Raw genomic sequence first — 27,455 nt, 5'->3', positions numbered from 1 at the left:
TAGCAGACATTGGCCAACTGCTTCTGTTGTCAATGATAAAAATTAGAATTGAAGTCTAACCATCTTTTGCAATTGCCGAATAAGCGCATTAGAAACGTTAGAATTCAGCTATCAAAAATAACTTCTTACAACTACGAATGCAGCTACTAATGTTTTTCACTGCACTGCTAAAGCGATTATTGTATTTCCTGAAACCATTTTGTACGTTACAAACACGCTTTCTGAATCGATAATGCATTTTTCGATCTTTGTATCTGCTTTCACATATTATGAGGTGAACGAAAAATCATAAATCGAAAAATAATTTTACAGTTCCAAAATGTCTCAAAAGGGTGGGAGCTTTGCTTTTTTTTTTTCCATAAATATAAGGTACGCTAAACTACATTTGTGAACTACATAGAATTTCAGTATACTGTAAGTACTTCCGGTTTGTTTCCAAAAGACTTAGGAACAATTTTTTCTTGTTTTTTTTTTAGCACAAATAAATAAATATTAACTACTTTTGGTACAATACTAGTTTTTCTACAATATTAATATAGAACCCTTACTCATATTTAAAAAAATAAAACTGTACTCATAACAGATTGGTCTAAAAATTTCTAATATTAATATAGAGCCTTTACTGAACAGATTGGTATTATTAATATCATATTACACCTCAAGAACTATACATTTTTATCTGTTAAACTTATTAATATAAAATACTGGTTAATTCAACATATATAGAGGCACTTCATTTTGCCTTTGCACTGCCTCCAACTTTAACATGAGATCGAAGTAGGAGGACTGGCCTCATTTTTCACAGATAGTATGTAGTGAATATCCTGCCATTGGTTAATAATTAACATATCAGGATTGGGATTTCTGGTTAAAAGAGATCTAGTTAAAAGACCACCTTGAAGTTGCATGCAATTAGGATCAGAATAGATGGTGTTATACATTTTTAGATCACTAAAATATTCCAGGATAAATATCAAACATATCAATCTTGTGGAGTTTATCCAACAGATTAAAATAAATAATTTAAATTAGATTGATAAGATGAAAGCTCTACTTTGAGGATGGCTGGTGACAATTCTATGGCTTTGACTGTACGTGAATTCTGATAATTGTTTTATGAGAAGAGTTATCCCTTTTGCTATCAAAAAGTATTTCTGCTTTAATGTGGTGGGCATGTTATAGGAAGACGTCACCCGCCCTCTTTGCAATACAAAGTGTATCCTGTTTGACGTCACTGATTGGCTGCTTTTCATCTGGCCAGCAGTTCGAATTAAGATGCCCAAAGGGTAAATGGGATCTATGAATGGAGCATGTTAGCCTGATAGGATCTGATTTGGACTACAAGATTCTATTGTTCCCATTCGTACAGCAAGCAATAAATCAACGCCATCGATTTGAGAGAAGCATTTGCAAGGTGCTCCTAAATTTGTTATCCCCACCTCCTCGAGATTTATCGACGATTTTTTTCTAGTATCCGTGGACACTACCACCGTGCTTTGTTATAGATTACGAACAAATACTTTTAACACTTTTAACCTTTCATCTGAGGATGGACCTTTAACGTACTGTTGACAGCAGAATTAACTATTCCTACTTGCATTTCTTTCTCGCGTGTTTAGGATATTTGACATTAAATATCCAAAATTATATTAAATTGCTGTTTTCCAGCTATATCAGGGAATTTTATTATGGTTGTTTTTATAAAAATGTACACATTCTTAGATCCTCCTGCGTATATTTAATTGTATTTATTTTTTGAGACAGTGTACTACGAATGTCAATGAAAATTGTTCTGTACCGAGTAGGACATTGTTCTGTGTAGGGAAGCATATAAATATAATTATATTATTTATAGTTATATATTTATACAACTATAAATGTCGTATAACTTGCATGTACAGTAGCCACATACATGTAGGCCAGCCCGGATGCAGCTTAATTGAAGCAGCCAATATGACTAATGGCGAGATTACAACATAGTTGATTATCGAACTGTTTGAACCTACGAAAACCAACTGTAATTTGCCATTAAAACATAGAAACGTGAGAGTTATATATAGCCAAGTGTTAAAAATGCATTTATTTTTAACCGTATTAGTACGTTCTTAGAGAGCACAAGGGCCTCATACTTTCACTGCGCTGTATCTGTCATACAATATTTACTTCACCGGAGAAGGCAGAATTACTTTCGTTTTTCGCATGGGAGCAGAGCCGCACCCACGAAATTCCAAAACCACCGTCCGACGCCTGCCGTACGTTATTTATTCGTGGAGCGGGCAAGCGTCCGAGTGTATTGTTGACCGAAAACAGAAAAGTCGCGGAGCTAGTCATAAAAACAGGGGAGTTAGATTTTCGGAGAACACTACTAGTATTGTGTTTGATTCAAGCATCAGCAGAGTGTTTATTATTTCATAGTTTCTTGTGTCGGAGTAGACGATTTTATGTCCGTTTTGGCCTTTGGGCGAGCCTCATACAAACATGTAATTCTTTCAACGACTTTCATAAATCGGATTTTCGGTTGAGTCTGAACACTGTAAAGCTACAGTTCCCCAGATGTTTTTCCGCTTGACAAAACTAACTAGAGGGGAAATAGGGGGAGGCAGTTCGGTTAGCAGCTAGGGTGTGGTAAGGGAGAGAGGGCAGTTGGAGCTGAGCCTTGGAGAGCGTCGTTGGTCGGTGAATGAGCTGTTGACTTGTAAGGGAGTTAGCGGAATTTGAGTTAGGATTTTGTTAAGATAGAGAGCCGTCGCAATGATAATCTTTTTTAGAATGTGAAGAAAATATTCTTAAGAAGGGGAAACGAAAAGTCGGAAGAAGAAGAAGGCTAAAAACTCGTTAATGAGATATAGGAAGGAATCGAGATGAACTACTGTCCTGTAACTACAGTTCCTGAGACGTTGCTGAATTATTCGGGTAAGTTAACCCTCGTTATTTAATTATAAACGGAACTTAATTGCGCTAAGTCGAACATACTTCCATCCCCCCTTTTAGATATTTTTTATGTGCTTAAAGACATCGATCCTCACGCACACTCATACTTTGATGAGAGTTTTGTTATTTTACTTAGCATTTCATATTTAATAGATACTGTAACTTGTACATGAATACCGGACGTTATTTAATTAGAATTAATTATAATTAAATATGAAAACTGAATCATCCTAATTAACATTAAAACTGAATATTATAATTAAATATTATAACTGAATATTATAATTAAATATTAAGACTGAATATTAATCATGGCCTACAATCTTACATGTTCCACCAATGTGGTGTAATATTCGTCAGCTACGCGATGTATGAATGCTCTTTGGCTGTCGATTGTTCATGAAGAACATAACAATTTGCAAACCCATACCATTATTAATTAATCCGTTGGTTACCTAAATATGTAAAGGTATAAAAGCTCAAGGCTATTTTACTAAAGACTTATACACTGTTTTGTCTAACTGTATTTTGTAACGATTTAGTATGTTTAATAAACCATGTTTTGTTTGCTAATTTTTGCCTATTGATTACTCTCTGATGACACATGATTTCTTTGAATGGATTACTGATAAAAAACTGTTAAGGTGGTGCTTTTGATTCTAATCAAATAGAAAGGAGTCAAAGGTGAAAATCACACAACGCAATCTTTGATGTTGCAGACTAGCTCAACGTCCATCTGGGTTAGTTTTCAGAACACGGGATTTGTCCTAACTAACTGCTAGACGATTACATGAAAGCCAGGTTTCTCCGGATGCAAATATTAGTGTAACTCTTGCAAAGAACATTTATTCCTAACTGACACATCACACCATAACTGAGAATTGTTGGAACCCTAGCAAGTTTATACTACAACGGAGAAAAGACCTGCGCAACACTGGTGCCAATTGTGTCCAGGATTCACGTGTGTCCTTGCGGGATGAAAAACCCGATTTATATGAATGCCCGTAAATGATTCTAATGGTTGTAGACTGAGGAACGTACTTCTAATAGAAAGGATTGGGACAGCACTGATTTTTGTGTGTACAGAGACTAGTCATAGGCATTTTTTTTACAGCAGTACAAATAACACAGACGTCTCTAGGAACACTCATATTGAACAACAGGCAGCAACTTGGAATGTTTTAAACTAGAAAATTTATCAAAAACTAAGAGTGAAACGAGTTGCTACATGTTGTAACACCTTCTGCTTTAGAATTGCTGATTATTAATGATATATTTCATTTCAGCTCAACGGAAAGGTAGGTTTTACACCCTTTTGGGGGACATTAATTTTACACAGACACTAATTAAGTCAAAATGGAGGGACAGAGCCCACAAACCTCAGGTATAGAAAATTCTGTTCCACCTTTTGGAACCCAGGAGACACAACCCCCTCCCGAAATGGGCAGACCTTATTTGGCAAATATTGCTGGTTATTTGGGTTTAGTGCCAGTTTTCTCTGGCAAAGTAGATGAAGGTCCGTCTGTTCAATATTTTTTTGAAATGCTAGAAAGTGTAGGACAATTAGCACTTTGGGGAAATTGCGAATTAATAGCTGTCTGTAAGTCCAAAGTTCGCTCTCTTGCTGCGGAATTCCTCGCAAATTCGGTAGACTTACGTAAGGAAAAAGATTATAGCGTGTTTAAAAATGCATTTTTGGCTCAGTTCGAAAAAACGGAACCTAGTGTGACATGTCTACATAACTTTTCACATGCTGTACAATTGCCTAATGAGACCGTAGCAAATTTTGCTACGAGGGTTAAAAACTTGGGCCGTTTAGCGTTTAACACGAAAAGTGAGTCGCCAGAGGCATTATCAATATTAGATCAAGCAATGCTGGCTCAATTTCTCAGGGGCGTTTCAAATAAGATCAGGAGACTGGTTCTTTCACAAAATCCTGTCACCTTCACACAGGCAATTGCAGTAGCGAAGCGCGAGGAAACCAACAAGCTTATTACAGAAACGAAACACAGGTCAATTAATGCCATGTATAGTCAGAATAACAGTGATGGAGAAATATGGGACCAACAAGAAAACTATCTTAAAGAAATCATTAAGCCATTACAGGACCAGATAAAAGACCTACAGCAATCGCTACATATACTAGCTGTAAATAATATTACACATAATAATTTAAAAACACAAGGCGCAGATAATAACAGGTATCATCCAAGCCAAAATTTCGATACTGAAACTTATGCATTCCCCCCTTTCTGCAATCGCGTAGCGTTCCCCGTAAGGCACTCACAGTCAGGAAGGGCGCTGCTAGGATATGCTATGAATGGGGTCAACAATCACGAGTACCGACGCTATGGAGAACCGAATTATGACCGGAAGCATGGGTTACCGAATCACATAGACGCTAGGGAGCAGGGACAGAATCGTTTTGCTGGCTGCGGCCGTTCAAGCAATCGCCGGCCGGCACCGAATTTTTCTCCTCGGCATGATTGGCGCTCGACGCGCGAATACACTGCAGTGCCAAAAAATGGGACAGCCTATGTTAATGGAAAGAGCAGTAATTTTAATAGAAATAGAGATACAGTAACAGATAAAATGTATAATAACAATCGAAATAGGGATAATATGAGCTCATTTACAAGGGAAAGAAGGGGAACACCCAGAAATGAATGTACCTTTGATCAAACTCAGCACAGATCTATTTTTGGAAGATCACCAAACCATGTAGACTATAGGCAAAATGGGGAGAGGTATTTATGACAAAGAAGGAACATGGTGCGAAACGGAAGGAACTTCCAACGCAATAAAACCGCTTCCCCTTGCCAGAATTTCCATAGATTCGATAAATCTTATGCCTATCAGAGAAATATGCAACATGGGGTGTATATATTAAATAATGACGCCAAACTGCCGCTAATTAATGGATATGTTCAAGGCATCCCAGCCAAGTTTTTGGTGGACACGGGAGCAAGTGTATCGCTTTTAAGCACAGACTTATTTAAAAAAATTAGGCATGATAGCTCCTTGAATCCCAGACGTCCAGATTTAACTGTAACTGGAGTCTCAGGTTATGTGGTTCCAATACATACAGAAATTACAGTAAATTTTAAGTTAGATCAGGTGACTTTTCAGGATAAGATTTTGGTAGCTTCAGGAAATTTTAAGGACCAGTACGATGTAATCTTAGTATTAAATATTTTAAGGCGATTTTCGTTTACATTAGACTTGGGTAAGGGAATTATACACTCTGCCCCTTTGAACATTTGCTTAAGGTAAGAGGGTAGCGAGGAGCAAGGCGTAAGAGACCAGTATTTGAAATTAAAACCGTCGGTAGCTAAATTAACTTCCAAACATTTGATTCCCACCTCATCAGAAAAAGTAGTAACGGCTGTTTGTAACCATCTTGCTGCTTCTGCCGAACAGTTAGTGTTGACAGAAACTAACTCTAACTTAAGCCGTGATAACTTGGCAGTCAAATGCTCAATAGACAGATTAGGTCCAGATGGCAGAGTGTCTGTTCTTGTAGCCAATCTGACTAATGAACCCCTCCACCTTCCCAAAGGGATGAATATTGCTAGTCTTGAGGGTGTTAGGGATAATACAGTTATTTTTACAGGTGAGGAAGCTAATGAGAAAACTACAGCTCCTGTGACTTTGCAAGACTTTGACCTCGATCACTTGACAGATGATCAAAGGCATAAACTGTCCGATTTGTTATATGAGTATAGAGATATTTTCGCTAAATCACTAGCTCAGTTAGGAAACTCGAAGGTGTTAAAGCATAGAATTAGACTGACTGATAACATACCGGTCAAGCAGACAGCTTATAGAGTTCCATTTTTGTTAAAAGATGAAGTTCGAAGGCAGGTAAATGAACTTTTGGAAGCCAACATCATACAACCAAGCCATTCCCCATATGCGGTGCCAATTGTTTTAGTCAAGAAACGAGATGCTAGTTACAGACTCTGTGTGGACTTTCAGAGATTGAACGCTAAGACTCTCTCTGATTGCTTTCCTCTCCCTCATATTGATCAAATACTGCAAACTCTTGGTCAGGCGCGATATTTCTCTTCGCTCGATTTGCAAAGTGGTTTCCACCAAATTGAGGTGCACCCAGCTGATCGGCACAAAACCGCCTTCACCACTGGGGAATCTTTGTATGAATTTTCCCGAATGCCATTTGGATTGAAGAACGGGCCCTCTGCGTTCGTAAGGGCCCTCTCCTTGGTGCTTCATGACCTTGGGAAGGAATCCATTTTCGCCTACCTCGACGACATAATTATTGCTTCGTCCGACCTGGATTCTCATTTTTCGAAGCTGCGAAAGGTTTTCCAGCTTCTGAGAGAATACGACCTTAAGCTAAAACCTAAGAAATGTGAGTTCCTAAAAGAACAATTAAAATACCTTGGGCATTTAATCAATTCTGAAGGTATTTGCCCCGATCCCGACAACGTGGCTGCCGTTCGAGAGTGTCGAGCCCCAAGAACTGCGAAACAAGTGCGATCTTTTCTAGGAATGGCAGGATTTTACAGGAATTTTATTCCAAATTTTTCGGAGATTGCGAGACCTCTAACAAATTTGACGAAGAAAGAAACACCATTCGTCTGGAACAGCTCAACGCAGCAGGCTTTCGACCAGTTAAAGACTGTTCTGACCACCCCACCTTTGTTGGTCTACCCTGACTTTTCCCGACCTTTCGTGGTATCTGCTGATGCATCTTCATATTGTGTCGCAGCATGCTTAGAAGTACAGATAGATGAGAATTCTAGACAGCCAGTAGCTTATGAGTCTAGACTGTTAAAAAAATCAGAATTGAACTATAGTACTACTGAGAAGGAAGCCTTGGCTATAATCTTTGCAGTCATGCAATTTAAACCTTTTCTAGTGTCAAATCATTTTACACTAATAACTGATCATCAACCATTGAGCTTTTTGCTTAATTTAAAGAACCCATCGCCTAGATTAGCCCGCTGGAGCATGTTGTTGCAAGAATACGACTTTCAAATTGTCTACCGCCCTGGTCGAGTTCATTCAAATGCAGATTTCCTTTCTAGACCTGTGTTAGAGGAAGATGAGTCACAGAAAAAGCATAGGAAACCAAGGAATATGAAGGTAGTCGCTCCAATATCAACAGAGGCAAATCAGGAACCAGTGATTTTTCCTCAAAATCAAACCAGAACTTTGACCAAAACTCTACAGAGGGAAGATCCGAACTTGCAGAAATTAATTGGAGCGCTAGAAGGAACACTCCAGGCATCAACAAGAGTGCCAGATTCCTTTTATATGAGTAATGATGGATTATTATACCACTATACTCTGTCTGGCTCTGGAAACACCCGAGAAGACCCAAATGAACAGTTAGTCATTCCAGAAGGTCTAAAGGGGTAAATTTTAAAATCATGCCATGATGATTTACTTTCTGGAGGCCATTTAGGATTACAGAAGCCACTGGAAAAAGTTAAAAGGGACTTTTTCTGGTCAGGCATGTACGCAGACATCCGGAATTATCTTGAATCTTGCCCATCTTGCATGGAACGAAAAGGTTATAATCCTAAAGCTAAAGCGGCTCTGATGAGAGTCCCAGTCGAAAACGCCCCTTGGGTGAGGGTGTCATTAGACATTTTGGGACCTCTCCCGATGTCACTGAAAGGAAACAAGTATTTGCTGTTGGCAGTCGACAACTTCACGCGCTATGCCAAAGTGGTTCCGCTCCAGACCCAAAAGACAGATGAAGTTGCAACTGCTTTTATAAATAATGTAATCACTAGACATAGAATACCTAAGTATATTCTTACAGATCAAGGCACTAATTTCATGTCTTCATTGTTACAAGTGTGTGAGAAGTTGAACATTCATCAAATTCATACGTCCCGATATCATCCTCAGTGCAATGCCAAGGTCGAACGTCTAAATCGCACCTTAGCAAATATTTTGTCACATATCATAAATGAGGCTCAATCGGACTGGGATGAAATGACACCACTGGCGATAGCTGTGTACCATGCAGCAACCCATAGTGCTACTCAGGAATCGCCCAATTTCTTAATCTATGGTAGAGACTTGGTGCTACCATCTGACCTATGGCATGGAAAAACCAGACAGAGCTATGCCTCGTTAGAAAACTACTCAGAACAAATGTGTGCACGTCTCCAAAGGACTTACGAGATTGTGTCTCAACATTTGGAAGAGGCTGTACAGAAACAAGAAGAACGCAGAACTGCTGTGGCAGTAGATAAAAATATTCGTGTTGGAAGTTTAGTTTACCTGTTCACACCTAAGATAAAGACAGGTACTACGATGAAACTGGCCCGATTAAGCTCAGGTCCATACCGGGTAATTAATCAAACCTCTTTGGTCAATTATGAGATACAAAATCTGTATAACCCAAAGGACAGGCAGATAGTGCATGTGGATCGGTTGACAAAGGTTGTCGATCGGAAAGTTTTTCCCGAACTTAGAATAGAAGAGGAAGAAGAGCCCGAAGATAATGAATCACTGGATCAAACATGTACAGAGACAGTGCCGAAGGAAACTTGGATCTTTGATGAGCCCATATTAGAAGAATGTGCGTTGATTCCACCAATACACCCCAGACCTGTGAGACTACAACCAGATAGAACGGTGAGTTTGCCTGTATCAATCCCATTGTCTTCTCTCCCATCGAGGAATCAATTGAGGACAGAGCCGTCTGGAAGTTCAGACAGAATTACACAGGTACCCACCCAGTCTCACCCATACAACTTACATAGCCGTGTGACTCACCCCCCTCCTGTGGTGTCTAGTATCTCTCCACCACAAAATGAAGTAGTGCCCGAGTCAGTTCCAGTTAGAAGAGATGAGGCAGAACAAAATTATCCTACCATAGGAACAGAGAATCAGAGGAGTGAACCTCCAGATCAAAATAGTGAAGAACAGAGAACTGCAGACCCAGATGAACAGCCAAGTATGGTGGATAGGACCTTTCAGTGGATGCTAGGAGCGCCACTGGCAGCGAGGTTAAACCGAAGAGTTGAAGGCGAAGGATTTGATTGGGCAGGTGCACTTAGAGATGCTTGGAGAGATTAAGAAAAACAAAAAAGAGAAAGAATTTGTAAGATAGAAACCCTGAAGAATGAAAGAACAGTGTGGGAGGAGGCTCACTATTGTGTTTCCTCTGTCTTGAAGGAACAGGACAACAATTTTTCTTTGTTGGAACAGGAGAGGCACATGAGAGTGACATTTCTTTTCTGTATTTATATGTAGTGTAATTGGCAGGCCTTATGTATATGTCAGAGGCTAGCAGCCGGATCGTATTGGCTAGCAGAGTCGGATCGTAGATTGTTAGGAACCCACCAGTTATTTTCTACAGAATCTGTTTGATGCCACCAATGTAAACGTGGATCAGGTTAGACACAGTGGGACATGTGTTGACTGGTGAGCAAGCCCAGTTTTCACCATATGGAAAAGGTTACCTTAATGAGAAAAAAAAGGGGATAAGCGAAGTTATGGCAAACAAAGGATCAAAGAACGTAACCATAGAGGTGAAGATATTGATCATTTTTGTTGGATTCTGTCAGTATGTTTTATCAGCAGTTGTGTAAATGGATGGAGCAACAAGCACAGAGTATTGAATGATGATGGTGGAAACACAGGAAAGAAAAAAAAAAAAACCTAAATTCCATGTAAAGTAAGAATCATTATCCGAAAAAAAAAAGAAAAGGGGAGTAAAAGGAGATTAGCACTACAGCTTCTGATCAAATATGACCAGTGATGGAATATTTCTATTGAACAGACATTATTATTTTTTTTGCACAAACATATCAAGTTTATAAAATTATACAGGATTAAATGCAGAGAGGAAGGGTGCATTTTGTCTAGGGCATGGCCAGTAAGCCCCTAGTCACTTTTGTCTTCTCTCTCTCTGAATGCATAGCTAAAATTTAAGTTCAAGAGATTAGATCCAGAGAAAAAAAATCATATTTGGTTCTTTCATTTTGGGGACGAGGTGAAGCAATTGTCCTGGGAATGGCTGGTTCCAGCCAGGTACTACTTGTTTGTCTTTTTCCTGAAGAAAAGACTAAAGGAAAAGAAGGTAACATCTGAATTTCAAGATCTACACTTGGGATCCATCTCCCTGTGCTATTTTGGAAAAAAAAAAAAAAAAAAAACACCTCTCAGTTTTACTCTCAGATAAGGATGCGAAACAATATGAATCAGATTTCTAGTTCCATAATTAAATTTTTTCAAATAAAGTTTACCTACTATTGAGGACTCCATCATGGATGAAATTAAGGGAGTGATTGATATCATATGAATGTAGATAAGTCAATATAGAACAAACACATAGTTAATATCAACTATAATGAAAAGGAAACAGAAATTAGACTGCTGAGTATTGTACTCATGCTCGTGCCTTCAAGATTCCAGACTGCTGATGAATAAAACACTGTGTTAATTAGGAAAATCAGGGGCGATTTTTCAAAATAAGAGAATGGTTTCTAAGTATGTTTTTTTGGATGGGAATCTTGTTAGTTTTCCGTGCATGGCATGTTTTGTTTTCCAAATAAATTGAGTGATTCATTTCTGAAATGAAATGTAAGGAAATCGAGAAAGTGACATTTGAGGTTGTGAGTGAGAACAGGAAGAGTGAATGAAATGAGTAAATGAGAAGTGTAAATGATCTAAGATATCCCTCTCCTGTGATTCAAAATAACAGGAGAAGACGTAAATGAAACAAATCTTTTGACTGAAAGGGAAGAGTGAGGAGAGAAAGAGTGAATAAATGGAATTATTCTCCTTGCTTGTGTTTTTTTTTCTCTCTTCCCACTTGCAGTTACATCAACATTATTAGTCAGGGTCAGGAATGTGTTAAATTGTGTGACCAAACTGGGAGCCTTCCTCCTCACACGGATGCTGTGGCTGTGGAGAGCTATGGCATACAAAGATGTGGGCCAAGATGGTGTCCATGCAGAAACTTTGAAGACCTTGGTGCTCAGTCGGCCCAAGAAAACCCCTGCAGATTGTTCATCATCCCCTTCAACAACAGGTTGTTTGTGGATATCCTGTGGTTTAGAGGTGAAGATGCACCCTCAGCAAAGGAGATTCTCAAAATTGGATGTGACAATCAGTACATGGTTTTAGTTCAAGAGCAAGGAGCTCTCAACTTCTTGACCCTCTGGGTCATGGGTCAACCTGATTGCTATGCCATCCTAGTCAATTCTCACCAAAGGGGTTGAAAGGCACAATTCCTACAGGAGACCCTTCCCTTTAGAACAGTAGTAAACATAAGGGACTTCTCCTTGCCCAGATAAGGAACTATTACCATTACCAAGAGACAACCCTTTCTTGTGTCCTTGGAAACGCTTGGTGGAGCACTGTGCAGTGCACTCAACCAACGCCTTCGTTCAGTAGCTTGAGTTTAAAGGACTAGTGAAGCTGGAGAAGGCTGCTGACCAGATTGAATGTTGAGATAAATAAGGACTGATATATTACTGTCAGTTGTTCATGTTGAACAGTTACATAATATGTTTTCATAATAATCACAGTTTGTAACTAGTTTATGTTACTGCAGTATTGAATTGTCATGATGTAATCTTAGCTCTATATATATATATATTAGACATATATAACCATTGAATGTCAGACATTAGTATTGTACAATTTCTGAACAGGTGTAGAAGGGACTGACAGAAGTGCAACATCTGTCAGAAGTATTTATGCACTGATTATTATTATACTGCATAAATAGTTATATAATCTCAGGGACAATTACTTATCAATTAATCTAATATGTTACTCTTTATTTCTTTTATATTTTTGTGGATGTAGCCATTGTAATTGTTGGTTCCTTAAGCATTTTTTTTGTATTAAACCCTGATTATGTATTGTAAGGGATGGCTAATCTACATTCAATTTAGCTTAAATATATAATTACACAAATGTTGAAATAACATTATATATACAATGTACTGTCTTGGCTGTTAATTGTCATAGATGTGAATTCTGTTTTGTGTTAGATATACATCATATTTTGTAAACAATATTAGAAACAAGGACAGATATTAATACTTTTGTACTTCTATTTGTTTCATGTCATGTTACTGCATCGAATGGTGATGGATGTCACACATCACCTACATCCTCCATGTTCCAGAGGAGATGAACTCTTACCGATTCTTCAGATAATGAAGGATAGTTTCTCCAATACGACAGAACTTTGATGGTCCAGAACCAACAATAGTGAACAAAAAGAACATCCTACAGCACAATTAATAAACAGAAATGAGTAAAACCCAGAGACACTGTCATAATTCTCCAAGAACACTTACCACTTTTTACTGTGTTAATTTTTTTTTTGCTGCAAAGATTGCTGTTGTTGTTGTTTCTCCAACCAGGTAAGGTTGTCATGTGCAAAAGTGTAAAAACATGAACAGTAATTATCCTCAGACAACAATATTTATGTATTGTACACTATATGTTGAACACATTGTTATATTTGACACCTTTTGTTTAATTTAGGTTAATTTGATTATGTAAGAGGAAAGATGTCTGATTTTCCCCCCCTAAAGGCCCCATGCTCAATCTTTGAGAGTTGTGTAATGCTTTCAATTTTGAGCATGTGAAATTTTCTTTTCACTTGCGCAAAATCTACTGGTGGCACGGAGGGGTGTTAAAAATGCATTTATTTTTAACCGTATTAGTACGTTCTTAGAGAGCACAAGGGCCTCATACTTTCACTGCGCTGTATCTGTCATACAATATTTACTTCACCGGAGAAGGCAGAATTACTTTCGTTTTTCGCATGGGAGCAGAGCCGCACCCACGAAATTCCAAAACCACCGTCCGACGCCTGCCGTACGTTATTTATTCATGGAGCGGGCAAGCGTCCGAGTGTATTGTTGACCGAAAACAGAAAAGTCGCGGCGCTAGTCATAAAAACAGGGGAGTTAGATTTTCGGAGAACACTACTAGTATTGTGTTTGATTCAGGCATCAGCAGAGTGTTTATTATTTCATAGTTTCTTGTGTCGGAGTAGACGATTTTATGTCCGTTTTGGCCTTTGGGCGAGCCTCATACAAACATGTAATTCTTTCAACGACTTTCATAAATCGGATTTTCGGTTGAGTCTGAACACTGTAAAGCTACAGTTCCCCAGATGTTTTTCTGCTTGACGAAACTAACTAGAGGGGAAATAGGGGGAGGCAGTTCGGTTAGCAGCTAGGGTGTGGTAAGGGAGAGAGGGCAGTTGGAGCTGAGCCTTGGAGAGCGTCGTTGGTCGGTGAATGAGCTGTTGACTTGTAAGGGAGTTAGCGGAATTTGAGTTAGGATTTTGTTAAGATAGAGAGCCGTCGCAATGATAATCTTTTTTAGAATGTGAAGAAAATATTCTTAAGAAGGGGAAACGAAAAGTCGGAAGAAGAAGAAGGCTAAAAACTCGTTAATGAGATATAGGAAGGAATCGAGATGAACTACTGTCCTGTAACTACAGTTCCTGAGATGTTGCTGAATTATTCGGGTAAGTTAACCCTCGTTATTTAATTATAAACGGAACTTAATTGCGCTAAGTCGAACATACTTCCATCCCCCCTTTTAGATATTTTTTATGTGCTTAAAGACATCGATCCTCACGCACACTCATACTTTGATGAGAGTTTTGTTATTTTACTTAGCATTTCATATTTAATAGATACTGTAACTTGTACATGAATACCGGACGTTATTTAATTAGAATTAATTATAATTAAATATGAAAACTGAATCATCCTAATTAACATTAAAACTGAATATTATAATTAAATATTATAACTGAATATTATAATTAAATATTAAGACTGAATATTAATCATGGCCTACAATCTTACATGTTCCACCAATGTGGTGTAATATTCGTCAGCTACGCGATGTATGAACGCTCTTTGGCTGTCGATTGTTCATGAAGAACATAACAATTTGCAAACCCATACCATTATTAATTAATCCGTTGGTTACCTAAATATGTAAAGGTATAAAAGCTCAAGGCTATTTTACTATAGACTTATACACTGTTTTGTCTAACTGTATTTTGTAACGATTTAGTATGTTTAATAAACCATGTTTTGTTTGCTAATTTTTGCCTATTGATTACTCTCTGATGACACATGATTTCTTTGAATGGATTACTGATAAAAAACTGTTAAGGCGGCGCTTTTGATTCTAATCAAATAGAAAGGAGTCAAAGGTGAAAATCACACAACGCAATCTTTGATGTTGCAGACTAGCTCAACGTCCATCTGGGTTAGTTTTCAGAACACGGGATTTGTCCTAACTAACTGCTAGACGATTACATGAAAGCCAGGTTTCTCCGGATGCAAATATTAGTGTAACTCTTGCAAAGAACATTTATTCCTAACTGACACATCACACCATAACTGAGAATTGTTGGAACCCTAGCAAGTTTATACTACAACGGAGAAAAGACCTGCGCAACACAAGCAATGTGCTGACATGCCAGTCACACTTAAAGAGAGAGGCTGGCAATCCTTGAAAAGGATAGTTGTCTTCAGGAATCTCAATGGTCAATAGGATTGGCCAAAGTGAATGTACAGTCTCTAGAGAGTTGCAAAGCTTGATTTTTAAAGGGACAACTTCAGCTTTCAAATTCAACATAACAATAACGAACATAATACATTCTCCCCTCCTTATCTTATTTTTTTCTGTTCCTTTTTTTATTTTATTCTTCTTTTAACAAAAAGGAAGTATATTGTTCTAACCGCTTGCTCTATATTTTGTTGCAGTGCCGAAAATAATAATACCACAGAACAAGAAGCGCCTCTTCAAATTTCCCAGATTCTATCTCCGAATTACGACAAACTGCGAACACCAAGAGCAAATGGTAAGTGTGCAAGGGAAAGTCCGTCCCCTTTTACACAAAACATTATCACTAATTCAAATTTAAACTCTTAACAGAATTAAAAATAAAAATAAATCACGATCAAAGATCTCATCCCTAATATGTTGTTATTTAATTCTTCTTAGCTGATGAACCTGCGATTGTTCAAGTTCGTTTGATTATCGTCAATATCCGAAACGTTGATGTGTCAGAAATGGTAAGAATTTTCCTTCCTTTTGCTTTGTTACAATTTAACAGAACTATAGTTTATGTTATAGAACTTTAATTGTACGTTCTATAACAGAACTTACAATTAAACATCACGCATCGAGAAAGAGAGCGGTAATTAAGCTATAGTTGTCTTTTATTTAAGAATCTGTTCTTTAAAAATTGCAGTATCCTTTAGCAGAAACAGTCTCTCATTCCTGGTTACTTCGAGAGATAGAGATCGCGTAAACCTCCGATATCTGGGAATATTTTATGCGAGAAGGCAACTGTTTTCATTCACAAATTTAAAAAAAAAAGTTACTATTTCAAGTGAATTGACAAATTTATAAGGTGCTGTACAATTAAGTATTGTCCATAAGTGGTGAAAGAATTTCTAGGGATATTGCTGCCATAGAAACTTTTCAGCATCAATTATTCAAATGATAACTGAATGGGTTTGAGTCTTGAAAACATTTACAATGATGGTGAGAGCGGCTTATTTTAAAAAGTTTTACCAAAGATAGCTTTAGGTCACAAAGCGAAGATTCTGCACCAAGTTGAAAAATCAGAAAACCTGCTCGTGCCTTGGACTTCCACCGTAAGCTAGAAATCACGTTAAATGGCGATTGGAAAATCAGAAAAACCATGGGCCTTTTAGAAACTGCTCAGCTCTTGTTCTGTACAAAGGTCAGAAGAAGTGTTAGAGAACTCATAGAATGGTTTCAGTCTGAATTTGTTTCACTTATAAAAAGAATCTCAAAGAACTGAAAATGCCAAAATATTTCCGATAATTCCTGACAGTGCACCAGTTCTTCTGCATATAGTAACCAACAACATTGTGGCAATGTCTCTTTCTCTTAACTGGATGCCTCTAATGCAGACAGTGGACTGAAATCCAATTGGGGCGATCAAATTATAGCACCTTATAAAAGTTTTGTGTATGTCGCAGCTCAAACTGAAGATACTAAAACTACATTAAAAAGGTAACTTTAAAAGATACGATATTTCTTCTCTCTGAAGCCTGGGATTCTGCATTATCCAAACTCATTGAGACTGCCTGGAAAAAATTATGACCAAAATCAGATGATTTTATAAAAGATTTAGAAACTGGATGCAATGAAGTTGGAGACAGCAAAGAACTGATATCAGTTCTTTGAAAATAAGTCAAAAATATGAAAAAAAGAAGAAGCTATGGATGGGATTGATTAAAAAAATGAAACTTATTTAGAATTTCAAGCCGACAGCGAAATTATAAATAGCATGTTACAAAAACATGCTATTTATAATTACAAAAACGAAAACAAAGAGGTCAAGAAAGAACCATTTAAAATAATTTAGTGAAAAATTATGATGTTTTATGTTTAAACACACAGGTACTAAATAAAATAAATGTATTAAATGGGCTATAGAAAACGGCGTATCAGCTAACCAGATCCTGGAAAATAGACTAAGAAAAGTAAAACAGAAAAAAATAATAAATTGAGATCAATTTATTAAAATAAATTATATTTTACATTTTGTATACGTTCTGAATAAACTAAAATATATATAACACTTGCATGGTGCAAGGTGCACTTGCACCACCTTGCATCATGCTGCCGGCGCCCATGTTTATTGCACAGATCATAAAACAGCATTTTTGGTTGAGATATGCGATTTTACAAGGTAAGCAGATATGCATCATGTTTAAAAATGGTATAAACTGGAATGAATGTCATAATTCCACCGTTAAAAGCAGAAAAAAAAAGGACGAGTTGAAGTAAAATCATCATGAGCTCTTAGCTGGCTGCCAAGGGTCCATTTCTGGTTTTTTTAGCCCAAAAACTATAAAATCCAAACATTTCATTTACCTTTCCTGAAAATATATACACAACAAAATGCCGGAGGACCATAAAGAAAATCGTGAATATAGTCATATTACACGTGCTTTTGATGAAAATATTAGAATGAAAGGTAGAAAATGGTGAGAAAGTGTACAATTTCAAGCCTGGTATAGAAAAACAAAAAACAAATAATATAGAATACTTTATTCTCAATCTTATTACTTATCCTTTATTACTTAATATTACTTATCCTTTGCAAACAATCAAAATATTACCATATTCATTAGCCAGCTAGGATTACAATTTTAGAAAAGTAAACACAAATCATCATCATCAGCCATTTTCAATCCACTGCAGGATGAAGGCCTCTCCAGCAACTTTCCAGTTCCTTCTGGTTTGAGCACTGGCCATCCATTTACTACTCAAAAACTCATGAATTTCATCTATCCATCTCCGCCTTTGTCTTCCAGGTTTTCTTCTAGCTCCTCTTGGGTACCATTCTGTTATTTTCTTAGTCCATCTGTCATCATGTCTTCGAGCTATGTGTCCTGCCCAAGACCATTTTAGTTCTTTAGTTTTGATAAGAATATCCTTTACTTGAGTTTGCTGCCTAATCCATGTGTTTCTCTTCTTATCTAACAGTCTGATTCCCAATATAATTCGTTCCATTCTTCGCTGTGTAGTTCTTAGCTTCTCTTCCATTCTTTTGGTGAGTGCCCAAGTTTCACTTCCATAAGTCATGGTGGGGAGTATACATTGATTCATTATTTTACGTTTTAGACAAACTGGGATATTACTCTTCAGTATGTGACTATATTTCCTGAATGCTATCCATCCAAAATTTATTCTTCTCTTGACTTCCAGCCATTTATCATTATTACAGCTAATAACTTGTCCCAGATAAGTATATGACTCCACCTTTTCAATTACTGCTCCTTCAATCAATGTTTCCCTTTCCGTGGCATACTTGTTCATCATTACTTTTGTTTTAGCCATATTCATCTTTAGTCCAAAATCCTTGCTAACTGTGCATAACTGATTAAGATTTTCCTCTAATTCTTTGGGATCGTGGCTTATGACCACAATGTCATCTGCAAATCGTAAATGGTTTAGGTACTCTCCGTTCACATTGACTTCTTTCTGCGACCAGTCTAATCTTCTGAAAACTTCCTCAAGGGCAGCAGTAAACAGCTTCGGAGATATTGTGTCTCCTTGTCGAACTCCTTTCTCGATTTTAAATTTCCTACTGTCTTTGTCTAGTCTAATAAAGGATGTAGCACTCTCATATATTTTCTTCAAAATCATAATATATGGAGTATCTATGCCTTGTCTTTCCAGTGCCCGAAACATTGCCTTAGGCTGTATGGAGTCAAATGCCTTTTCATTATCCACAAATGCCAGGCATAATGGTGTTTTATATTCATTTGCTTTCTCCATTAGCTGTGATATTACGTGAAGGTGATCCATAGTTGAGAATCCTGTCCTAAAGCCAGCTTGCTCTTTCGGTTGATTCTCATCAAGTATTCTTTCTAATCTGTTAGTAATGACCCTTGTGAACAACTTGTAGATATGTGATAACAAGCTAATTGGTCTATAATTTCCAATTTCTGATTTATCTCCTTTCTTATGCAGCAAAACTATGATTGCATTATTCCACTGCTTAGGTATCACACCTTTTCTAATGCACTTTGTGAAGAGCCTTGCCAGTTTTTGTGTTATGTCTCTTCCTCCCAATTTTAACAACTCTACAGTAACTTCATCTTCCCCCGGGGCTTTCCGATTCTTCATTTTCTTCAATGCATGTTCTACCTCATCAGGAAGAATATCGGGTATGTCGTATGTGTTGCTACTTTGCAATCCATCTTCCCCACTGCTGGTATCATTCCCTCGCTCCTGTATAATTCTCTATAGTAGTCTTCTGCTATTTGAATTATGCCTTCTCTGCTGTTTATAAGTACACCATCGCTATTCTTCAGTTTCAGTATCATTTGTCTTTCTATATTACTGCTCATGGCTGCTGATTTAAATCCTTTGTTTTCCCTTAATGCTTGTTCTACTTTTCTTGTGTTAAATCTTCTTATGTCCTCTCTGAGTCTCTTTCTAATGGCTTTGCATAACTCAGTATACTCAATTTTCTCCCTGTCAGTGTTTTTCTTGCTCTTCATTTGTCGTCTTTGGTTCGTCATGACAAGTGTTTCTTGACTAATTTTTTCTTCTTTGGATTTCTGTTTCCCTATAGGTTTCTTGGGCTTTATCACTTTCAGAAAGTTGTAATATTCCTCGTCGATATCTTGGTCCTGAGCAGTCTGCAGAAGCTCAAACTTGTTCTTAAGTTCCAGTACATACTGCTTTTTCTCCTCCTCTGTTATTTCAAAGACCTTTGTATTATTTACTCGAGTCAGTTTTTTCCTTTCCTTTCCTACATCTATATCAAGTGTACATCTTACCATTCTGTGATCACTTCCAACATTTACCTTATTCAGGACGGTAACATCATTCACAATATATCTTCTGTTAGTGAGGATGAAGTCGATTTCATTAGTTGTTAATCCATTTGGACTCTTCCATGTCCATTTTCTGTTCACCCTTTTCTTGAAAAAAGTGTTCATTACTGACATTCCTTGAGATTCTGCAAATTCCACAAGTCTTTCACCTCTTTTATTTCTTTCACCAATTCCAAAATTTCCTATAGTCACAAATCATACAAAGTGACAACTTCACTTTCACAATATTTGTAATGCTTCAGGAACAAAAAAAGAGTGATCCGCTTTTCAATTTTGCCCTAAAAATACGAGTTTTCTTAGTTTTACCCAACAACTCGCAGGAAGGTTATTTCCAAACAAATATGTTACCAACATATTTGTTGGTAATAAACCAACAGCAGCATAAAAATTCCAAGATACAGTTGAAGAATTTTCGGACGTCATTCATTATTTCCATATGCTCTGTGAACCACGGAATAACGAGAGTCCCATAGAGTTCCACGATTCAGCAACTAAATTCATCATGTTAGATGGTGTAATTAGAATAAGTGCTAGGAACTGACGTAGGATAACAAAAAAAAAAAAAAAAAAAAATTCAAAGAATCTTTTTTAGAGAACATTTAAAAATTCTTAAATAACCTCATGGCGTACCAGTACACTTGTTGGAGGTTGGCAGCTAGTCTTCTTTATATGTTAGATTCAAACACATTTCGATATTACATTAATTTCGGTAATGTAGCTGTACAGTCGGGTCCATCAGTATATTTGGTCTATTTCGATCGAGTTCTTTTATTTAGTTGAAATAGTATGTGGATGTGACGACTGCATTTCTAAATTCTATTGATTCACCTTGACGCAACAGATGCTGGATGGTCAGGTGACTGAAAAATGTGTGGACAAGAAAATCAAGATCGATAATAGTCATTTTATTTCTTTCATACTTCGTTGAAAGGTCATCTTTTTTTTTTTTTTTTTTTATCCCATGCGAATTTAAATGCTTTTCATCGATTGCAGTTGACGCGTCGAATGAAGTGAAAGCGATATTTTGCACGGTGCATATTGAAATATTGAGTTTCAACACGAAAATAGCCGCCTCTGCAGAAGCGTGTAATTGTCTGTTATTCACCCAGCTTTACTAAACAGTAGTTAGAGAACGGAAATCGCTGTAGTTATGCTTACTTTACCAAATGGTTCAACCTAAAACCCGATAAACTCAAGTACGAATATGAATGCATTCTCTATAGCATTTAGAAGTAATATGACTCTCCTTTCTGCATTTTAAAGGGTACCACATGTACTATATAATTAAATAACTTAATTTGTAATTGATTTTAATTCGTTAATTAATTATGAATATTTCTAAACCTTCTAATATTTTTAACAGTCCATAATGTTTGATATGGTCATGCATAACATGTGGGAAGACAAGGGACTTTCGATCCCCCAAAGTCGAAAGGAGCAGAAGATCACTTTGAATAATGATTGGATGAAAGATATCTGGATTCCTGATATTTACTTCAAGAACTCGATAGATGGAAGAGTACAGGAAACTATCATTCCTTACATGTTCATGACGTTGTCAAAGGATAATCAACTTACCCTTTCAATCAGGTAAGACTAGTTTACATTCTGTAAGTAGAATAGACACATTAACAAATTTAATATAATCAAAATAAATACACTTTTATTAATAATTGTTTAAGCGAATTGTCGTGGAAGCCACAGATATATTGGTTCCAGTGGTAATTTGCCAAAGAAAGGTACAAAAATGGGGCGACATCAGAGTTTTTTGGTTTTTTACTGCTAAAGAGGGAAGGGTGAGATAGTTACAGATTATCGCGAGACTGTTACATAAACAGACATGCTGCTACAATGCCCTCGTGGGTAGCACAGTTGGTAGGATCTCCTTCCTCCCCACACCTGGCGGAAAAGACCTGAATTCGAATCTCGTCGATGATATGAGGAATTTTTATGGACACTCTTCACAACGTGGCTGAGTTAGTTAGCCTCAGGTGAGGGTAGCATGGTTTTTTCTCCTAGAAACTCGGGTTTTTCGTCTGGAAAACAGAAAATCGACTTCAAAACACACGCAATTTACAGAGACAATATACGCGGAGAAATATGGCCTTAGTCGCTGATGCTCCTGAAACCCTATTACAACAACAACATGTTGCAATAATACACACACACACAATGGCCAAAAAAAATTCGAACCTTATAAAAGTAGAGTTCTATTAGAGTTAAAACTTAGCTTGAACTCTAATAGAATTGTTGGGTTCTTAGGAGCATTAGCAACTAAGGCCGTATTGCTCCGGGAATATGCGGTGGTCATTCCATTGATCTTTCCGCATCCTCTGTATTTGGTGGTGACTGGCTCGAACCCCGGTCTAATCAAGAAGCGTGTGCTACGCACTGCTGCTCCTTCCCACCTGGCTACGGAGGCGCTCAAATTCTATTAGAATTAAATTATAGATGTGCAATAGTAAAATGGCATGTTACAAGGAACAATTCCATGGAGCTGATCTTAGCATGAGTTGGATACGCCCAAAAAAAGAGAGAAGACGGGAAAGTGAATTAAAATTTGCTATAGTTAATAAATGAGTGCAAACATCTGCACAGCAAAAAACCATATATATATATATATATATATATATATATATATATATAAATCCATCACTACCAGCCACTAACAGGTACCATTCTTCTGTAATCTGTAGCGTGTGCTTGCGATCAAAGAAATAGCAGTATTTCCATAATATACAGAGATGAATTCGGTGCAATATTTTCGCAAGTAAATTAATTTGTTTATCGGTTTGTCATGAAGTATTGTGAAAGCTTAAAATGGTAAATATTTTAGTTGGTGAATCATTCGAAGAAGATAAAGAATTTTTAATCGGTTTTCATTGAGACTGAAACATTTCATCCACTTGGCTTCAGAAATCGGATTATTCATTCATGTTAGCAATCGTATTAAACATGTGATTCTTGTGTTGATTTTAATCAATTGTAATCCAGAATTCAGTAACGCTAACTGTTCAATTAAAAAAAAAAGAATAACATGCCAGAATAGTTTAAAACGATCATAGAATGGCCCTTAAAAAATAAAGCTTTTGAAAAAGTTTTATTTAAGTGTTTAACACAAGAGTCCGTTTTCCATGACAGTGCACTGGTGTCATCACTTTTCAGTCATTTGGAGCAGTCTGAGCTCGAATAACTGAGAATCTGAGGAATTCTTAAAAGCTTCTTCAGCTGTGACTATAACCGATCTCGGGTAGAGTAAGTACGGTTTGTCCATTGATCTATTCTGTATTTTTTTTAGCCTACACAACATTTAAATAGCCTGTAAACACAATTGTACAAACATAATATACTGGCGCCATGTGGCCTTGGAACTATGCGCAATATACAAAAAAAAAAAACAATAATGAGTCCACCTGAAATGCAATATATTTTTTTAAATGGTGCAAAGTCCTTTCCCGCAACGTAAAGAGTTTACTATCCTTCTCTGTAATCTAGTTTCTGATAGCGCACATAGCCCCTTCTTCCTAGTAAAATCATTGTCTGATGTACTTCTTAAGTTTTGGAAAGAGCAAGAGGCTTATAGAAACCAGGTCCGGAGAATAAAAAGGACAGTAGCGGATTTTTAACCCATTACTTTTAGATATATTAATTTCTAAAGGTAATTCCTACAATTGCTTCACGATTGCAGAACAAATATAGAACACTATTATACAACTATAAATAATAAGATAAAAGTTCACATAAATATGCGTCTCTTCATTATTTCTGAAGTATTAAATATTCATCATACATTGCAAAACACGCAGAGTTAACTTCTAAAAGGAAAATTAAAAGTGAATTAAAGTGATTCCCATTTTGTTCAGTGCAACATTGAACGCTACGAATTAACGATTCTTAGGCATGCCTTATCGTTTCAGAGCTGTTTTCAGCAGGTTCCAAAATGAGATTTCTCAGTTCATTTTGCGTCTCTGCGCTGGTACCACAGTGGTTATAATCATTGTCCTCTCTACACGGGTGGAAAGGCCCGGGTTCAAATCCCCCAATAACTTAAGGAAACTTTACTGGTTTTTATCACTCAGTGGATGAATTAGTCGGTCTCAGGTGTGGATAGCAAGATATTTTTTTTCCACGGAAACTCTTATAGTTTTGATTCCTGGAAAACAGGCAGATTGACCAGAAACACGCGCAATGTATGGAAATATTACACGTGGAGATGAGTTGGTTCTCTGGTGACCCTAATAATGACAGTTTTAGTTCGTCTTGCATATTAATATACGCGTGGAATATTCAGAGGGTGTGAGGGTTAGGTGATCATGTTTGCCATTATGCAGGGACGTTTGATCAATCCATCGGTTACTGTATTCAGCATTTAAAAAGTCAGCAAGGTCACGGGAAGAGTGAGCTGCTGATCTGTCGTACATAAACTACATCCTCTGTCAATTTTCAAGTGGTATCCCTCTCAATAATTACCCCAAACTGTTCTGCAGCAAATTTAAGATATTCTGAAAACCTTGCTGATGGGAAATAAGAACCAATAAGATTGGCCCCAAACAACAACACCAAACATTAAAGGATAAAGTATGCTCATGAGTACTGACGTATGTGAGTTTTCTTCAGTCCACGTGTGAGTGTTTCGAGAGTCGTTGAGAATTCTATTTCTTGTAAAACGTAATTCATCTGTAACCAGAACATGACCGAAATTGAGGATCGCTTGTATACATTGCAAACATCACTGATAAAAGTTCCTGAGTTTTACATATTTTATGGCACACAATTCTTGTGCAGGTGTACTATGAAATGAGTACATTTAATAGTACACCGGCATGGTGTTGAATGAAATGACCGCGGTTCTTCAGATCACATTTTGAATTTTCTGAACTCCTGCTAGTTTTCTGTATGGGAATTTGTATACTCCATCTGTACCAATAAAGATTTTTTTTTATTTATTTAGTGACGCTGATCTTCCTGTCTATTCGTCCTAATATGTTTGTCTCAAGCCTCAAACAGCCGGATGTCATAAGTCACAGCAGAACGGCCCCTTCTACTATTAACTCCAATTAGATCATTTAATACATAACTCGAGGACTTTCTACTGCATTCCTTCTAAATTGGATTGGGCATGTTTATCAATCAGGCAGCATCCATTAAAGGTCAACTGCAAACTTACCGAATATAATCCTTCTCTGGAACCACCTTCCTCTTGTACACAATCTATAGAAATTAGTCTAGTGTAAAAAGCTTGTTTTTCTGGCCTCTCAAACCTCAACTCATGTACGATATTCAGGATGGCATTCCTTTATTAATTTTCATGAGAAGATATTATATTTCCACTGCTACGAAATCAGTTTCATAGTTTAGAGTTTGAATTTTCCTATTAGATGTTTTCGCACTATTAAATTTACCAAACTGCGAGGCTAATGAATATTTGCATTAGTGGTATTTTTAACTTAATGAGCAATTTAACGTTAGTAATTTTAAGGACACTCCTGGCGTGATTGGATACTTTATATTTAGTTTTTTAGATCAGCTGTTAGTGACCCTGCCAAAAAGGCTGTCTGTAATAGTGATTTCACAGATATTTTTAATCTGGTTTACAATTGGTACTGATTTTTTGTGTTTAGATTGCGCTGCAGTTAATCAGGTGGATATTCTTATAGCATTTTTAATTTACATGCCATTCCGTGTTTTTTTTTAAATGTATATATATATATATATATCTTTTATACGTATATCGATATATTTTACGTATCTGTTTTTATATATCGTTTTAGGTTATCGGTGGAAGTCAGTTGCGATATGGATTTGCATCTGTTCCCTCACGATACACAGAAATGCGATGTCATCATGATGAGTCGTAAGTAGCGGATGCCCCTGAATCTTTTTCTTCTTTAATATATTCGATATAATTCCTTCATTTTATAAAATAATACGGCCCTAAAATAGAGTACAAACATAAATTCCAGTTAAGAAACAAGTAGAAATTGAAATTGAAAAATAAAGTTTAGCCAAATTTTATAAGCAGTTAGTAAAATTTTAACTAGCCCTTGACAAACAAGTAGGATTTAAATTCAAAACAGATTAGGTTGCGATTAATGGCAAGGAAATTGGGAATATGAGAGTTTAGTGTTTCTTGTCCACAAATTGCGTTTATATCAATGGGTTTAGGTGTTTTGAAAAGTTCGTGGCATAAGTATGAATGGTTTATTTTAGGAGACTAGTAATATATTACTTTTCAACACTGTACACTTTGGAGTCAATACACCGTAGTCACCGATGCTGCAATGCATTATTCCAGCTGGGAAGAAAGATTTCTCTTGGGTCTTCAGGAATACATCCACTGCAGCAATGACGTCACCATCGGTGAACATGGCTGCCATGCTGGTATTTTTTCTAATTACGAAATAGGTGAAAGTCCGATGGTGCTTGATCTGATGAATATAAGGGATGATCCTAGATTTTAAAGTCGCGCTCATATAGTGCAGCCATGGCAATGACAGACTTGTGAGCAGGCGCGTTTTCCTGGTGGGACATGACTCTTTTTCAGAGTTTTCCTCGACGTTTGTCTTTGATGTTTTCCCGCAAACGCCCCACAAGGCCTGCTTAATATGCCCCTATGATTGTTTGGTCTTTCTGAAGGTCATCCATCAACAGTACTCCATCAAAATCCCAAAAACCCGATGCCACCACCTTTCCAGTGAAAGGAATAGACTTGGCTTTTTTCTTTTTTTTTTTTTTTTTGAATGGGAAAAAAAAAGCCGTGTTTCTACTGTTCGGATTGCTCCTCTGTCCTGGCTGAAAATGATGGACCCACCTCTCATCCATGGTCATAAACCTTTCAAGGAAATTTGCTGGATCCGCTTGAAAACGATTCAAATGCTTGGCTTGACAACTGTTGTGAGTTCTGCTATCAACAACTTTGGTATCCAAAGTGTTGCCATCTTTTTCATAGCGATAACCTCTCTTACTATATGGTACACACTTTCACATGAGATGCCAAGATGATGGCAATTTACCGAACAGTCATTCATCGATCACTCATAGCTGGATCATATACACTGTCGAAAACCAGTCAGTGTATATGATCCAGGGTATATTATGACTTTCATGCTTTCACCGGTGCCAAAAAAAAAAAAAAACTATTATTTT

The 27,455-nt window shown here is 37.0% G+C and overlaps 1 protein-coding gene across 1 annotated transcript in view; it reads left to right on the top strand.

Moving 5' to 3' along the window:
* The first annotated feature begins 10,412 nt into the window (after window positions 1–10,412).
* The window catches only part of LOC150080255 (glutamate-gated chloride channel-like), a 29,374-nt gene continuing 12,331 nt past the window's right edge, over window positions 10,413–27,455 (top strand). The window contains exons 1-5 of the mRNA XM_090380667.1: window positions 10,413–10,504; window positions 15,681–15,778; window positions 15,922–15,992; window positions 21,673–21,899; window positions 26,081–26,163. Of these exons, the coding sequence (XP_090236793.1) occupies window positions 10,413–10,504; window positions 15,681–15,778; window positions 15,922–15,992; window positions 21,673–21,899; window positions 26,081–26,163 (571 nt within the window). The remainder of the gene's footprint in view (window positions 10,505–15,680; window positions 15,779–15,921; window positions 15,993–21,672; window positions 21,900–26,080; window positions 26,164–27,455) is intronic.

The sequence above is a fragment of the Mastigoproctus giganteus genome, chromosome 9, assembly GCF_048544385.1.
Source record: "Mastigoproctus giganteus isolate SK-2022 chromosome 9, ASM4854438v1, whole genome shotgun sequence".
In the NCBI taxonomy this organism is placed as follows: Eukaryota; Metazoa; Arthropoda; class Arachnida; order Uropygi; family Thelyphonidae; genus Mastigoproctus; species Mastigoproctus giganteus.
This window is presented reverse-complemented; position numbering and strand designations above follow the sequence as displayed.